The sequence below is a fragment of the Archocentrus centrarchus genome, chromosome 7, assembly GCF_007364275.1.
Source record: "Archocentrus centrarchus isolate MPI-CPG fArcCen1 chromosome 7, fArcCen1, whole genome shotgun sequence".
Lineage (NCBI taxonomy): Eukaryota > Metazoa > Chordata > Actinopteri > Cichliformes > Cichlidae > Archocentrus > Archocentrus centrarchus.
In genome coordinates, this window is record NC_044352.1 from 26,303,326 (window position 1) to 26,321,169 (window position 17,844).

At 41.2% G+C, this 17,844-nt stretch overlaps 1 protein-coding gene across 1 annotated transcript; it reads right to left on the minus strand.

Annotated features, from left to right (window-relative positions):
• Positions 1-1,138: 1,138 nt before the first annotated feature.
• impdh2 (IMP (inosine 5'-monophosphate) dehydrogenase 2) lies at positions 1,139-13,788 on the minus strand. The gene is made up of 14 exons (XM_030733319.1): positions 13,327-13,788; positions 12,249-12,297; positions 10,517-10,618; positions 10,330-10,404; positions 9,889-10,095; positions 9,154-9,241; positions 7,749-7,948; positions 7,252-7,342; positions 6,791-6,886; positions 3,116-3,259; positions 2,645-2,789; positions 2,120-2,263; positions 1,768-1,851; positions 1,139-1,512 (listed from the first exon to the last, which is right to left on the minus strand). The coding sequence occupies exons 1-14, from the start codon at positions 13,422-13,424 to the stop codon at positions 1,491-1,493; spliced, it is 1,545 nt and encodes a 514-aa protein (XP_030589179.1). The 5' UTR covers positions 13,425-13,788; the 3' UTR covers positions 1,139-1,490.
• Positions 13,789-17,844: the final 4,056 nt, after the last annotated feature.

The window sequence follows — 17,844 nt, forward strand, 5'->3', positions numbered from 1 at the left end:
AATGAGCATCAAAATGGGCTTAAATCAGTTAAAAGTGAGTTTCTTTAGACATTATTGTTGCACCGTTTCATCTGTGTGTTGTTAGGATCCGTCTCACAAAGTCAGTGAAATGTCATTGAAAATTATGCAACATGAACATATAAATCAGCTCAACCCTTTCAAACGTATGCATTCATCTGAAGTTTTAGCAAGTGTGAGCCTTCGTACCTGATGAGTTGGACCAAAATGTTAGGACTTCATAAATGTGTGAGAAGTAAGACAGTGAGCCGGAGTTATATTTGATCTGTGGAACCTCAAATGAAAGCATCCTGAGCCATAAACAGCGGCGTCTGGTACCAGAGGTAGTAGTAGCACTAGCAGTGACGGAAAACTTAATTACAAATATCTGCGATGGCTACAGTACACTGTATTTCACAGATCAGGGTTCAATGTCATATGTAAAACCTTCATTTATCCGTTGTGCTAATTGAGGCCTGTAAACTGACTCCTTCCTGTGTGTTAATTAGAAACGTCTGCATGCGACATGATGGATGAACGGAGGACAGGTGTGACCAACAGAGTGTGACTGGAGAACTCCCAGCAGTCAGTCTGCGTTTCAGCCTGGAAAGTCCGGGAGATTCAGAGGAATAGCTGATGCTCCCTGGAGACCTCCAGCAGACAGGAAGATGGGGCGGTAGGTGGAGAACGGGTGGTGCCTTCAACCCTGATGGTGGAAGCCACTGTCCTTCAGTGTATCTTTTAGCAGCAGGACTAGACTGACAAGCTGGGCTTCTCTGGAGCCATTATGCTTTTTGTGTGTGTGTGTGTGTGTGTGTGTGTGTGTGTGTGTGTGTATAAACCTCAGCTTCACAAAGCAGCTAAAAATTCATATAAACCAGGTTGAAATGAATGGGTTTACTTCACTGCTTCCCTTCGTTAGATGAACAGAAACTAAATGGTCGGTTTAGAACAGCTTCTCATTAGACACTACAAGCCGCAGCACATCTTTTTCCTCATCCCAAGTAATACGAGAACTTGCCGGCCACGAGTTACTTCATGAACTACATAAGGGCACATTCTTAAAGGTTTTCCAACTACATGAAATTATTTAAAATTCTCAGCAAAGTTGTACAATTAAGCAAAAATGGAAAATGACCACTTATGGAAAAACACGCTTTATTATTAGACAACTTTTCATCTTGAAATGGACACAGCAGGGTTCAAATATTTTGATTCAGACAATATGAAAAGCACTGGGATTTTCATTTGACTCAACCATACGTGCAGTGATTGAAATTCTTTTATTCCCTCCACACAGACGATGCATAGATGACACTGGCAGGAAGACTAAGGGATCACTGGAAGAATGAAGAGGTTGATCTTTACACAGACTAATCTAATGAGAAGTTAGTTGTTAGTGTGCGTTGAGTACAGTTATCGGATGGTCTGGCAAGTAGTGTTTTTGCATAATGTCTGTTGGAAGGACCCTCCATCAGAAGGCAAGCTTCTCCTTAAAAGAGACGTTTCTCGTAACTGTAGGAGAAAGAAAGACAGTGTGAGAAGAAACGATCACGCGACTATCCACGATGCTCCCTGGGGTTTCCTGTTAACAGAGACAGCAGTGGCCTGAATGTAGGCACTAAAGAGGAAGTCTAACTGAAGGCTTGTACGGTTGTGGTAAGACATGAAACTCAGAAATCTGAAGACCGTGAAATATGAAACTAAGCTAAACAAACTGAGTGGACCTGTACTGATGAAACCCATGTGTGTGTGTGTGTGTGTGTATACCTGTGCAAGCTGTGGACTCCGCCTTCCATCTGAGCTGATGTGGTTCTCTTTTCAAATTTCAGATCTCCAGAATACATCATGGCTCTGAAGGAGAAAAAAAAAAAAACAGCTGTTACATGACACCAAATATGAGGGGTAAGAGATTAAGTACAATAAAGGCTGAGGACATAAGCTGGACACCAAGTTTGTATAAACTACAAGGTAGTGTTCATACTTTAGATTTTTACCAACTATTAATACAACTGAATTCTTAGTTATCCACTTTATATTAATGAGTTCCAAAATGTGACAGCACATCAAATTAAAATTTCACAAGCAGAAAAATGTCACCTACAGCTGCATGTACTGTTACCTGAGCTGGGTGAGGCTTTTGGTTCCTATGTCCTGACAGGAGTGCTGAATGCCAGCGAGCAGGTATGGAACAAACTTGTGGATGGAGCCTTTGTCCTGCACAGCTCCAGAAACACCCTGAGCGACTTTAATCTTATCATTCTCACTGTGAGGGGACAGGAGGGGAAAAAGCAGTGAGTACAGTGGAGGGTCCCTGGTTAGGCATCCTAGTGATCACTGACAGCATATTAATGTCGACAGCCTGCGTACCGCTGCACAGTGGATCAAGATTTGTAAAGCAAAAGTGTTCAGTGAACATCCTTGTCCTCTTCAGATTGAAGATTTAAAAAGGTCAAATATCAGCACCATCCTTTTCTAGCAGGCTCATCATTCTTTACCACCACACAGCAGTAACATATGTTCTGCAAACCACTGAAAATGAAATGAGGAAGTGCTGTCTGCTGGGGAAAACTGGCAAAGAATGGCCTCACAACGTGACTGGCTACATTGTGTAAAGGTGGACAGCCCCTTGCACTGTTACTGATACCTGAAATATCTGGTCTGGGAGCCCAGGTTTTTGTCCATAGCGTCCAGGGAGCCCATGCCGCGGTATTTCTTCAGCCTGATGCCGTCAGAGAAGAAGTATTCACCAGGAGCTTCACTAGTAGCAGCCAGCAGAGAACCCATCATTACTGGACACAAAGAAAGTGAGGAAGGAGCTCAAGTTAGAGTCACAGGGTTTTTTTTTTAACGATCGCCACTGAAACCTTTAAAAGCCAAAGAGGAGTTCTGCTTAGATTGCAGCAGTGAGGTGATGGGTTCTCATTTCCAGTTTGCCACAGTCAGCTTTACCTTCTAACTAGCTGTAGGGTGTTTAGATACATGTTTATTTTATTCCTCAACTGATTCTTTAGTAATAAAAACAATCAGATTAAAGTCAAGTTTTGCTTCATTTTTCTTTCATTTGGCTTTTGCAACATGTTTATTTTTCACGTTCACATGATGATGAAATCCATACCTGTGGATGCTCCAAGTGCCAGGGCCTTTGCAATGTGGCCAACCGTCTGGATGCCGCCATCAGCGATGACTGGGACACCAAAGCGCCTGGCATACTCTGAAACTTTATAGACAGCTGTGGCTTGGGATCTGCCACATGCCAGCACTGATGGGGAGGGAGGAGGAAAGAGATGAAGGAGGATTAAATGGGTAGAACTTGCACCATCTTGCTAATGTGTCAGCAAGCTCAGGAGGCTCAAAGCAAATGAAAAGCAATTTTACTGACATTAAACTGACTGCAGAAGAAAACACTGATTGCTAAGCAGTCCTTTGTGTCTTACAGTCTATTAACTGAAAATGCAGAGTGCCGCCTTTAGTGATACCAGCTGTGTGGAAATGGACAACATTTTCACTTCACACCAGCTCCTCACATGACACAAGTTTATGGCTGGTTGTAGGAAGAAGGAGGTTTAAACCTAAATGGTGAGAAATTCCTAAACATCAGATCAGACCTACAACACCACACTATGGCAGATTTAGCTAAAGAACTGACCCCAGATTGGGAAAAAGCTTTTCCATCATTAATAGTTATTCCTTCATATGACTGAAATTTACCTTCCAATAGAAAGATATTTATAAGTAACTGTTTAACATTTGATGGGCATGCACGTTTATCAACGAGAAATAAAGTGAATGAGCACACAAAAGTGGGAACATGTCTGTTATGATTGTTAAAACGTGGAAATGAGGAAGTTAAACTTGTCACATCAGCAGAGAACTGCCACACTGCTCTGAGAATCAAACACCAATTCACACAATACACGCTGCCTGGAGCTGAAGACGACCTCTCAGTGGATTTAAAAGCCATCTTTTAAAAGATCAACTACTACGAACATTAAGCGCCAAAACACAAATATCCAAACATCCCAATTCCTTTTACTAAACCGCTGAAATTGTCATTTCCTTCCAACTCAGGGCCGCAAGGTACTTACCAAAACTAGTGATTCCAGTGTTTCCCCACACACACACTTTACTTGCGTGGGCCGGTAAGGCATATTTACTGCCAGCCAGGTTTTGGCTGTTCACTGTTTCCGGGTTACTGTTGTTGCAGCCATCGATTTCAATCTACCGCTTCTCTCTGGAAAGGATCTCAGACTCTATCTTGGACTACAGCTAGTGGTTCTGCTGCGAGCTGGAGAACCGCTGAAACCACAGCCTGCAGCAGGTGAAATTTTAGAAACACTGCTAAACTCACCAAGGCTGCAGGACAGAAGGACTAATGTCACCAGCTGAAGACCAAACCGTGGAGTTGAACTCCAGCTGACTAAAGTCTCACTCAAGAGGCAGCTCACACACTTTATACAGATTATTTAAGAATGTATTGTCCTGCCTAAACCGTACACAGCAGGCAAGTGCCAAATAATTTTCAGCTAAAAATCCAAAGGTGGCAGCGACTTCTTTAACAGCTTTTTTCCATATAGTAAAGAAAAATCATTCATTAATTCTAATCATTTGTGTCCTGAAGCAAAGTCTGTCCCAACCAACCCACAAACATGACCATAACTGCTAAACAGAGACACCCTGTGGCAGTTAGTTACACCATCTACTAATCCTCTGCTTTTTAGCTGTTGGGGATGTATGTGTGTTAGAAAGGGATAAGAGGCCTGTCAAAGAGCATGGGGTTTTTAACCTAGCCACTATCTGACCAATTGTATCTTTATATTTGTGTCTCGATGTGATGGCATCAAAAACAGAAATAAAATGTCAGGAAATTGGGTGGAAGAAGAGCAACATTCACTCAGGATGATTGACAGATCAGTGTGGACACACAAACAAAACCCCAAAACCCCAAAGGCCAACTTTCAAAACCTCACTACATCTACAGATGCAAAGCTGTGCCCCAGTTAATGCAGCAGACTGTGAGGAGTGGAGGAGACACGGAGATAATGGAGCCAATCCCAGCCTAGCGCACGCCAGCAGGGGAACTTACTGGAGTATCCCGTAACAGTGGTTGGGGTTTTGGGGCTGTGGAGCTTTATAGCTGGCGGTACACTGAGGGGAGCTGAACATTGACATGAAACAAAAACACACAGACACCATACGAACACCAGGGTGAGAAGTAGGGGAGAGAACCGGAAGCAGACAGAAAGGGAAGAGGTAGGTAAGAAGACAGATGAAGATGACAAAACAGAATACAAGCAGAAGAAAATAATAAGCAAAAGAAAATGAACAAGAACTGCTTTATGATATCAAAAGAATCACAGTCGACATGGAGACAAGTGAAGTCAGAAAACAAGAAGAACAGACACATCCTCGCTACACCAGACAAAACACAAAACTTATCCCAGTGATCCCAGCGAATTTAAACCAAGTTCACATTTGTTCCTCATCAATTTCCAAACGGTGCAATTTAATTAAAGCCAGGACCAGACAACCGTTTAGTCTTTACAAATCACAGTGATCACAGTGCCTGACAACCCTGAAAACTACACACAAGCTACACACTGAAGACCCAAAAAGATGTACATTTGCAAGAAAAAGTGTGTGAACCCTTTGAAATGCTCAGGATTTCTGAATTGGTCGACTGTGCTCTGATCTTTTATAGAATAACCAGCTTGTATTAGAGATGGTCTTTTAAGAATTCTTCAGTGTTAGAGGTTTCTGCAAGTGTTTATCAGGTGTTACATCTCAGTTTTTCACCTATTTTACGAGGGGAAAAAAAAAGACTGTTGTACACATGAGATCTCTACAGGATGCTTAATTCTAGTGTCAACAGTACTGAATTTCCTCTATTTATAGACAACGCATTTAACTGTGGGTTAAACACATTGTCTAAATACCTGGGTATTTGTCTAAACACACAGGTCTTATTTAGCTCTGTGCATCTCTATACTTTTTCTGAAAGTCCAGTGAAAGTTGTTACTTTGTTAGTAACCACACTTTTTACATCTTTCTCAGAGGCTCTACAACCCACGCTTCCAGTGTCACGTTTCTACCAACCGACTTCAAGCAGCATAACACACAGTTACTTTTTTAGCATAGACTAATTTCTCAGAATATTCAATTAAAACTTTATTACTTCAGACTATATTCAAGTTTTACCGAGAAGATCAGAGCCCGTTTTATGATATTAATTATTCATTTCTCTAATGAAATATCTCTTAGGAATTCAATCTTTTTCTTGCAGCTGCAGTTTACACATTTCACAGTTTATGACGTACAAAGACAATCAGGCATGAGATGCCAGAGATAGCCTTCCAGGATCAGAACTCTCAAAAACAGTTACCCCTAAAGGCAACACCCGAATGTCAACAAACTAAGCAACCAGAAATGCTCAGGCTTCCATCAGGAGTCGCATAAAGCACCCAGAACATGCAGAATTGATTGTCCTGCACTAAGACATACTACACAGGGTGAAGCAAATTATTTTTCCAGTCTTGGTTTGCCACCTTGTACGGTCCACGCATTAGGATTCATCAAGCAAAACAAACTTTAGGCATCCCAATTTCTACTGCTGAAGTCATTCAAATAGTTCAACAAAGTTTAAAACTATACTTCTACCAGCATTTTCTTCCCCCCTCGAGAAGCCGCTACACTATCCAGATTAAAGGCCTCAGATTGGCTGAGAGCAGTTTTAGGAAAGGAAGCAGGAAGTGAGGAGGCTGGTGTCTGTAGAGTTTTGAACCCAGTCACTCACCTTCCTGTGTGATGCAGATGGAGCCGCTGCCCATTCCCACTCTCAGTGCATCCACTCCTGCATCAATCAGGTTCTTGGCCTGAGCTGCAGTCACCACTGCCACAGAGGGGTTCAGACAGAGAGGAATAATGATCATTTTCATTGCAAGCAGCAGATCAACAAACCACGACTAAATCAAAGATGTCAATGAAACTCAGTCAACTGTTTGGACACTCAAGCTCACTGACTGTCCCATATGACACAGCTGATCACTTTACAGCAAACAAATGAAGCATGTGTGCTTCCCTTTTTCCATAATATAACTTTATTAATAATTAAGAGGTCAGTCTAACTAGTGCATATATACAAACAGCATTTGCTGTTTAGCTCTCCACAAATGTTTATTTGGGATGAGAAGCAGTGATTAATGAAAATGCCTCTGATTTCACATGCACATGTTTCTGTGTGCAAAGTATAGTTACCATTGCCACCGATGACCTGCAGGCTGGGGTACTTTTCTTTAATATATTTGATCATGTTGATCTGGAAGACTGAGTTGCCCTGAGAGGAGTCCTGGTGGTAGAGAGGCAAAACATAACAGCTCCAAAAGACACTCTTCAAAGACATGCAGAAACTAAAATAAAAACAAAAACAAGAAGTCCAGGGTAGATTTGTGTTAAACCCAGAACAAATCAAAGGAGTCTACACGCCATTAAACTTGCTCCTACAGTCACACAGATCAAAGTACTCATCCCACACTGATCTTTATCAAAAGATAACAAAAAATAATCTTTGTGTATTCTGAACATTCAGTGGCATGTCTACTCTCCTTCTGATTCCATGGTTATACGAAACATTAAGTGTTTTCAGTTGTATATTAGTTAGGGGACCAAGGCCCTGATTCAACATGTCTTAATTACCTTAAAATTCCCACTATAAAGATTCTATTCCTCTAAAGATTATATTATAAAGTCCTTACCAATACGACCACATCCACTCCACTCTGCACCAACAGGTCCAACCGATACTTGTCATCCTCATGGGTGCCGACGGCGGCGCCACACAGCAGCTGTTTCCGAGAATCTTTGGACGCTAGAGGGAAGTCTCTGTTCTTCTTCAAGTCTGTGCGGGCAATGATGGACACCAGGGAGCCCTCTTCATTCACTATGGGCAATTTACCTGCAGGAGGAACCAAAGAGATGAAAGCATGCTTGTGCAGTGCACTGACAATCAGCTTACCCTGTTTTTGGTATATTTTTTAACCTTTATCATTAGGGTTGCAGAATTATAGCCAGAATAACTATCACAATTGATTTTAGTGCAAAAAATGTTTTTATTACAATGCCATTTAAACGATTCACTGCTTTAACATCAAATGTTGTGTGACATTCCTGCGATTGTACAAATTTTTGCAGCAAAATTGGTCCACCTTATTCAACTAAACTCACCTGAACTCTCTTAGAATAACAAAATTGCACCAAAACTTTAAAAAGTAAAGTCATCAGGATACTATTTCACACAATATTTCTATTCTATTCTACTCTGGTGATTTAAAAATATGATATCGGCTGATATTTTTCTCCCTTTCAGACACAAGAAACAGATTTCCCCAACACTTGTTATGTGCAGTTATTTATGAGTCCTCACTAAGATAATATGACAATGCACCTAAAAATTTCTTGTTTTACTGTAACAAATCCTGGGTTATTCATTTATACTCATTTATGCGCAACGCTGCTCGGATCAGTTCGTCAGTGTGTTTCTGGCTTTCCAAACAGACAAAACACTCTACAACAAAGAAGCTGCAGAGTGCCCTCTAGTGGACAAACAGTGCAACATCCACACTCAAGATGGGCTAAGGGTGTTTCTCCTATCTTCTTTAGTTTTTAAAATTTTTCATTTATCAGACAGCTGATAAATCTCTAGCAGCACACAGGCGTCACCACTTTGGAAAAATAATTGCATGTACATCCAGTACACCGACACCGCCTGGACACTTCTCTTTGGCAAAGTGGGATACAACTGTGTTGGTGATTTCAGTGCTTCTTTGTCTTTGCCTTCTGCTGTGCCAGATATTTGAGTTTTGTTTTGACGACTTGTTATCTATTGCATAGCGTCATTCATTCAGACTACATCCAGGAAACTTCAAGCTGTGGCATGCACGGAACAGCTGTGACTAACATGTGCAGGCACATCTTGAGGCAGTGATTTACAGAGTGCTTGATTGCTTTGTGATTAACTGGCGGAGCATGCATTTAAAATCAGATGATCATATTCGTGTAAACGTGGGAATCCAAAACTGTGATACAGATTAAAATTTTATTTATTGTCCAGCCCGACTTTATCATCAAATTAAAAATTCTTAGACAAAGCAACCCACCCACCTTTCTTACTCCTCTGGAGGATTTCATTGGCTTCCTTCAGTGTCACTCCAGCAGGGGCAACCACTAGATCCTCTCTCTTAGTCATCACCTGCCAGAAAAATATATTACGGTACAAGGTATCTAAGAAAGTGTCTCTGGGGCATTTTGAGACATAAAATTTTAAGATGTAAAAAAAATAAATAAAAATCTTGCACATATACACTCCTGATCAAAATCTTAAGACCAGTTAAAAAATTGCAAGAATTTGCATTTGCTATGGTCTTAAACTTTTGATCAGCTGAAAAAAATCATGTTTGATTGTAAATGCAGTTTTCAAAAAAATTCCGTGCTCAAAAGTTTTTGTCTCTTGCACCGATTTCTTCTTTTAGCACTGTGAAGCTCTACTTAGAACCTTCTTAAGATCCAATAGTGCAAAATGCAAATTCTTGCAATTTTTTTTACTGGTCTTAAGATTTTGATCAGGTGTGTATTTTTAGCTGTGTTTTAAGTGTCATGCATTTGCCAGTTTGTCAGCATGATTATCCAAAAAGCTATCATGAAAATTAAAGGGAAGGTAGAGAATGGGCGCCTCTGCTCTGAATGCCTTTCCAGATTAACACATTTCTAGTAACAGTACAAAAAATAAAATAGCTTGCATCTTAGAATGCCAGATCATCCCATCCAAATGTTTTGCATACAGCTCACATCATAGAAGTAGCCAAAAAAAACACCAACACCTTTATATTTAAACTTTACCTCACTGAGTGGTAAGTCGTGGTCCTCCACCTTCAGGAAATCAATGTCTCTGGACGAGATGATGCCCACCAGCTTGCCACCCATTTTGCCGTTATCTGTGATGGGGATGCCACAGAAGCCGTGGCGTGCCTTGGCCTGGAAGACATCCCTCACTCGCTCATTGGGGCTCATCACCACAGGATCTGTGATGAAGCCCTGCTCATAGCGCTAAAGGAGGAAGGGAGGGAAGGAAATGAGGGGGGAAAAAAATGGGATGGGGATGTGCAAGAGTAAAGAGGGAGGCAGAAAAAGGAGCAGTGAAGGAAACATAAAGGAATCACTGCCTACACTCTACAGCTTGGGACCAGACAAAAACACTGTTCTACACATGCACAAAAAGACACCTGAGTTAAGGAAAATAACACATGCAAAATAAGAAAAGACTGAACACAGAATCATTACCTTGACTTTACGAACTTCATTAGCCTGGAACTCTGGAGTGCAGTTGTGGTGAATAAAACCAATGCCGCCTGTTAGCTGTGAGGAGAAAGAACATCCGTGTGTGTGACTAAGGGCGTCCAAATGTGATAGCAGAACAACAAGTAGCCAACAAATCCAAGGAAACCACTTCTTTGGTTGTTATACTCACTGCCATAGCGATGGCCATGTTGGCTTCGGTGACAGTGTCCATAGGAGAGGAGACAAAGGGGGTCTTCATGGTGATTTGTTTGGTGAGCGCTGACGTCAGGTCCTAGACACATTCAAACACTTAGTTCAGCCTTTAAAGCTTCACACAGTGGGATAAGCACAGGTAGAAATAATGTATTTAACCAGGGCAGTTTAATAGCCTTGGCATTACAAAATGACATGGTTTACTGAGACATTACAAGACAGCTGTCTGTCCTCCATGATGCTCTGTACAATTCTTTACAACATACCAATTGTGCACAATACATTTCATCAGCTAAAGTCTTTACAGTTAGAATGAAGCCATCAACAGATGTAAATGGTCCGATATTTTAACTGTAAAAAGGAAACCAAACTTCGATTTTTGGATGAGGCTGACATTGCGTTTAATTTTACAGGATAACCGTGCTGTCTGAGGGCTTTTACCACCATCTGCAATTCATCTGTTTTCCAGCTGAGAGACATACATCCATTTACAGCAATGCTCCAGAGTTCAGTGTATGTCAGCAGCACACACAGCATACTGTTTTTAATCTGTGTGATTTAAGTAAATTTAACATAACCAAAAACACCTTTTTTTTTAAAATATTCTGATACAAACTCTATTTTTGACAAAGTGGATTAAATGTTCAGTTGCAAGTCAAAGCCTGTTCGTCACTTAATTTTATTCTAATTGGACATTTGTGTGAAACAATTCAAGAGCTCAAAACACGTTTTGTGGGGGTCACAGTGACCTCAGGCCACCAAATTCTGAACCTCCTCAAGTCCAAGTGAACACTTGTTCAACGAAATTCAAGAGATCTCACATGATGAGAATCAGTGACCCCCAACCCTAAAGAAAAAACATAAGAAATGCTCGTACAGCGCATCCTAACATGCTGAGCCACCTAAAGTCAAGAGGAAATTCCTTCTTTAAAACCATCCAGTCCAAACATGAACATGACCACACCAGAACAAAAAAACCTGTTCAGAACTATGGCTTAAATGTGCACTGTAAAAACGGGCACATATGAGCTAAATTATACATAAATCCATTTATCAGACTTTTGCTTTTTATGTCAACAACAACAAAAAGAAAACTGACACAAACATGGTTATGGTTATTAGTGAACTGACTATATCCAGAATAAAAAGGGATGAAAGTAAAATAACCATCATACAGGAATGTCACTTCAAACAAAAACTCTATTAGACTCCCTGAAAAGCTTTACCGTTGTGAGGCAAGGTGTTGTATGGTTTTATGTTGATGCAGGCTTTATCCCAGAGCAATAAACGCAGGAGTTTCCCTGCTGCAGCCTTACTTGGTCTGGTATGACCTGCAGCTCGTGATGGATAATGTTAGCAAACTTTAGTTAGATATTCATAATGGACAGCCCCAACCTCAGTTTGTGACTTTCTGACTTATATTCTGCGCTCTATCGTCACACTACATTGCAGTTAGCATCCCCCAAATGTCACAGTAATTGTAGGAAAAAAAGTTACACAGTCTCACTTTAAAGTAAAAAAAACTGTGGCATTTATGGAAGCACTGTGAGCTAACAATCAGACAACACTGGAGGAGATAGGAGGCACACAGCTGATAATCCTCTCTCACCTCATATGCTCCCACCCTGAACATCATCCAGCTTGGATTAGTATAACACTACATCAGATTTTGCATGTTTGCCAATTATTTGTCGGTCATGTCGACTCACCACTTGGTCAGCTGTGAAGTCGATGTACCCCGGCAGAATCAGGAAGTCACTGGAGGAGGAACACAAAAACAGTTGAGGCAGCAAAAAGCTGAGTTGTCAGCCTACAGTTTTAAAGCTTCCTCTGCTAAAAAAACACACTCTGAGATCTCACTTCAGTTAAAACTTTAACACCCAATGTTTTGCCTGAGCTGGCTTCGCTCTAAGAGTGAAAAATATAATGAATAAACATATACCGAATCAAAAACGCATTTGTTTGAAAAATAGCAAATTTTTAAAGTCAGTTTTCTGTTACTGATCCATTAATCAATGATTTACATACTGCAAGTCTATACACACACACACACACACACACACTTTTAATTACAGTTTGTCTGCTGTTTTGTTGTACAGACGACTACCAGGCAGATGTTCTAAATTTAACCAGGGTCCACACAGTCCTGCACAACAACACAAGACTGCATAAGCCAGGACCTAAATTTAGGACAAGTGTGTATACTGAAGGATTGTTCACTGAACATGATTCCCATGAGGTCAAAGCTGATTTCCCAGCTAATACACATTCACCAGATTCACCATGAAAGGTGTAATCCTGTATGCACAGCTGAGATTTTTAATCGATTTATCTGTATGTAGGCACGAATATCAAACAGTAAGTTCAAGTTCATGTTTTCTTGCTACTACAAGTGCTGTTCAAAAATGTCCTGACAAAAACAAGTCAATTCTTGATGTTCTTACAACTGGTTGCACTCTGGGAAATGTAGGATCTTTTTATTTATTTATTTTTTTTGGCGGGGGGAGCTAAACCTGTACTCGGGGCTTCCCCCTTTGAATTAGAGGTAATCCCCAACTACATAATGAACCTATTCCTCAGTAATAAAGGTACAAATAAGTGAACAGTCTGGTTTTCCCTTCCTAATATTAACAAAACACCTTGGAGAGACAGAAAGGAGCCACTAACGTACAAACTTAGCTAGCCCAGTCCGACTTTGGTAACACGTCCATGCAAACCACACTAAACAATTAATAACTGCCTATGGCCCAGTTCGCCGGGGTACAGGGACGAGAACACAGTCCTTACTTGTACGTGAGCCCGTCTCCTCCGTTGAACAGCTGTTGTCCGGTCAGCCCGTCGTCTGGGACGTAGCCGGTTTGCCCGCTGATCAGGTAGTTCGCCATGGTGTCCTAACAGCCCTCACCAACCCCTCTGTTCAGTCTTCAACTAAAAACAAACCACCCTAACAAGCTGCCCAGGTGCGCGTACAGAAACACACGCAACACGCACCGGCTCGGAGACCGATAACTTTCTCGTTTGGCGCAGCCAACCGCTCTCCTTCGCGGCCGGTTACCCTTCAGGCTCCTCCGCGTGCCCTCTGAGCAGTCGGGAGCACTCCCGCCGTCTGAGTGCGTGCTAATGAAGAGAAATCGTGCAACAGAAGAAAACAAACCGCTGCTTTTTCGGGCCTCTCCGCATGCACGACACAAGAGATCATGCTCTTTCAGCAGCTAACTCCAGCACGTGTAGCAGTCCCATCTGACAGTGTTTCCGACACTGACGTCACATCCGACACCCCCACCCCCCCATATAGTTATTTGCTGAACAGCATAGTGAAGGTGCTCTTTATTATTCACACATATAGACACTGTGAGGATAATACATAGATTTCTGATACTTTCAGACAGGGGCGTAGGAATGAGTTTACTATTGGGGGGACACATATTCCATGAATACTCTGAGCAAAGCATAAAAAAAATATTTGATCTTTTACTTTCTTCTTTTTCAAATGTTTCTTGGAAAAATAGTGTTGTGTACACCTATATTATTGCATATATAATTTACATATGTATATGTTTTATAATTGTAAGACTTGGGCAAACTGGCTTGAGCACAGATAATTGTTACCAATGCATATGTAATTGTTACCAGTCCATAGTTACCAGTGCATAGAAAAATGTTACCAGTACATAGTTACCAATGCATTGATAATTGTTACAAATGCACACATAAATGTTACCAGTAAACACACAAATGTTACCAATACATAGATAATTGTTACTAATGCATAGATAATTGTTACCAGTGCACACATAAATGTTACCAATACATAGACAATTGTTACTAATGCATAGATAATTGTTAACAGTGCACACATATATGTTACCAATACATAGATAATTGTTACTAATGCATAGATAATTGTTACCACTGCACACATAAATGTTACCAATACATAGATAATTGTTACTAATGCATAGATAATTTTTACCAGTGCGCACACAAATGTTACCAATACATAGATAATTGTTACTAATGCGTAAACAATTGTTACCAGTGCACACATAGATGTTACAAATGCACACATAAATGTTACAATGCATAGATAATTGCTACAAATGCACACATAAATGTTACAATGCATAGATAATTGTTACAAATGCACACATAAATGTTACCAGTGCGCACACAAATGTTACCAATACATAGATCATTGTTACTAATGCATAGATAATTGTTAGCAATGCATTGACATTTGTTACCAGTACATAGTTACCAATGCACAGATAAATGTTACCAGTGCACAGATAAATGTTACCACTGCACAGATAAATGTTACCACTGCACAGATAATTGTTACCAGTGCATAAACAAATGTTGCTAGTGCACTAGCATGTTAAAAAAGTTTCATTACAAATGTATGTGAGCTTGGGGGCCCCCTGGTGGTCAGGGGGCCCTAGACAGCAACATATGTCGCCTATGCCTCAGGCGGTTCTGTTCACTGCAACGTTCCGACAGTTTTACCTCATTCGAAAGAGTTTCTCACTCCTGCCGCTTCTCACTACACTGCGCTCCCCCAGCCCCCCTCTGAACGGTTCTGAGCTTTGGGAGGCGGGGGGAGCGCAGTGTAGTGAGAAGCGGCAGGAGTGAGAAACTCTTTCAAAGAGCGCAAGAAAAATAACATAACAGTACTATAAAGATGACCAAAAAGGACTGGATAAATTATAATGTAGATATAATAATGCAAAGTCATAAAGATATTTGCAAAACAGGCCATTCCTTCAATTTAAATATAAGCCCTTTCAACAATACTGTCAATCACAGTCTATTTGCCAATATAAGCAAATAAATTACACATTAATAAAACACATACACACACAGAGAGAAACATCAGAAATCACATTTTGGCAGAAGATTGTTTTTTGGCACAGCCGGGATCCAAGCTGTGCAATGCTGCGCAGTCCTAGCTGTACTGAACTGGTAACCTGGAAAAACAGAGATTAGTTTGGCTGTCGGGTGGTCCCCTGGATGTGGTTGTGACCCACAATTGTTCATGTGCGTAATCACAAGAGCCAAGGTGTTAAAGGTGCGGGTCACCACAATCAGTGGTTTTGGGTGAAACCAATGTGGGACTTTGCCCCATTCTTTCAAGTGACCTATTGAGGGTTTAAATACCTGGGTCATTCCACCATTTGGTTTGAGTACTGAAGAAGCCTTTCGGATGAGAGGTGAAATGTCTTCAAGTCCAGTCGCCTTTTTTTCAAGCTCCAGAGACTACTATGACCTGGATGACTGAGAACTTACACAGACATTTACCAATATTCGCAGTATATTACTACTGACACGTGGCTTCAGAATCAAACAGGTATATAAACAGATGTGCCATGACTTCTGGAACTGTGACCTGCAGCAAAATTTAACTTCATCTCCCAAAAATGTATCTTACTAAAGGTCGTACTGGTATGGTCTTTTGGTGTGTGTGCATGTGTACAGTTGAGCCTTGGCCCCTGTGGGGAAAAAGTTTACCCCTCCCTACTGCTCCCCACTGATCCTTGCTATCTCCTTGCTATCTATCTGGGATGTGGGTGCCTGTGGGTCCTGGGGTGTGTGGCCAGATGTCTTGGCGTGGCTGTTGGTCCACTCCCTTGAGGGTTGTGGACTGGGGGTGGCTCAGGCCTCTCCAGCATAGGGAAGCGGGGGGGTTGGGGGGGTGCTGGGTGTTGGGCGGCTCGGGCCTCATTCTCAGCTCATGCTGGGGGGGTGGCTCTTGCCCTTTGGCCGTGGGAGCTCCGTCTAGGGACTCTGGGGTGTGTGCATATCATCGAGATGTGTGGCCACAGGTCTCCTGACCTCCAGGTGGCCTGTGGATGGCCCAAGTCCCCTGGGTCTTTCCCTGTTTACCTCTATATATATGTGTGTGTGCATTTGAATATGTGTATATATGTATACCTAGGTCTGTCCTTCCTGCCTGTCAGACCTGGCAGTCATATTTTGTGGACAATAATCAAAATGAATGAATAAATAAAAGAAACAACAAACAAGAGGACTTATAGAGCTCGTCTTGTAAAAGCAGATAAGTTTGGTATAATAATGCCTTTGGATCATGATTCCATTTGTGAAAACCGCCAGACATGACAGGCTATAAAAAAACAAACATATGTGAGAACAAGGTTTTTGCTCCCTTGTTCATGCACATTTTTTAACAACATGAAGTTTGTGACATATAGTCAGAGCAGTATTTAATAAATAATAGTATTTAATAAAAATAAAGACTGTAAAAAAAAAAAAAAGTCGTACTGGTATTTTGGAAAATGTTGATGAATTTAATAAAGCAAACTGCATCCCAGTTAATCTGAGCTCATTCAGCTTTACTGTTCATTAATATCCAGGAACCCCACAGACTGTTTTGCCAGAGAAAGAGCCTGCTTGCACTTCTCCAAGCAAACACATGAGGGTGCCCTCATCCCCCTATACAGAGTTTGTCACTGTGTAAATATGAAACCAGGACACGAGCAAGGTCAAGCAGCGCAGTGGGGCAGTGAATTTCATCTTGGCCCACTACTACACTTATCTATATTAGGCTGTAACAGACGCTGTGGTCCCTGCTCGAAACAAAGTGACAATCTGATAATGTCAGAGCTGGATTTCTGCAGTGTGTCAATAATGCAGTGCCCAAGAAATGACAAAATTAAAAAAAAAAATCCATGTTTTCAATTAAAATCTCTAAAAACATTTTTCATTTTAATATAAATTCATGCATTTACAGTCATAAAAAGTACACCCTCTGACTGAAAAAAGGCTGCTGTCATGCTGCTTCAGTTAAGTGAATAAAAGACCACAGACCACAAAACAGGCCAGCCCTCAACTGTCTCTAGAATAGTTTGGTATACAGAGGAGTTCATGGTCGCCTCAATGACCGCAAGGTGCCCAGGTCCCGTGGCTGTAAATCCCAATTCATCAGCTCTCCAACACCGCGCTGGCAGTTGGTATGTGTTTGTGGTGGCGCTGTGCATTATAGCCAAACATCTACAGAAGTCTTGTGATTTGTTCAGCTGCAACTTTACAAACTTAAGCCGTGCTGTCATGTTTTTTAAAACTCCCCAAACTTCTGCTTTCATGGAGGTGCTCAGACTTGCTGATAAGACAGGTAATCAAGTGCAATTGGACCCGACTCCTACTTACCCTTTTAATTCCTGTGGAAACAATGATGTACTTTGTTTTCCACACAGTTTCTGCCTTTTGGTCTAACTTTTGTTACACAATGACACAGTGCAGTATCTCATGTTTAGTAGTTCACAAGAGGTTGTATTTACCAGACTATTT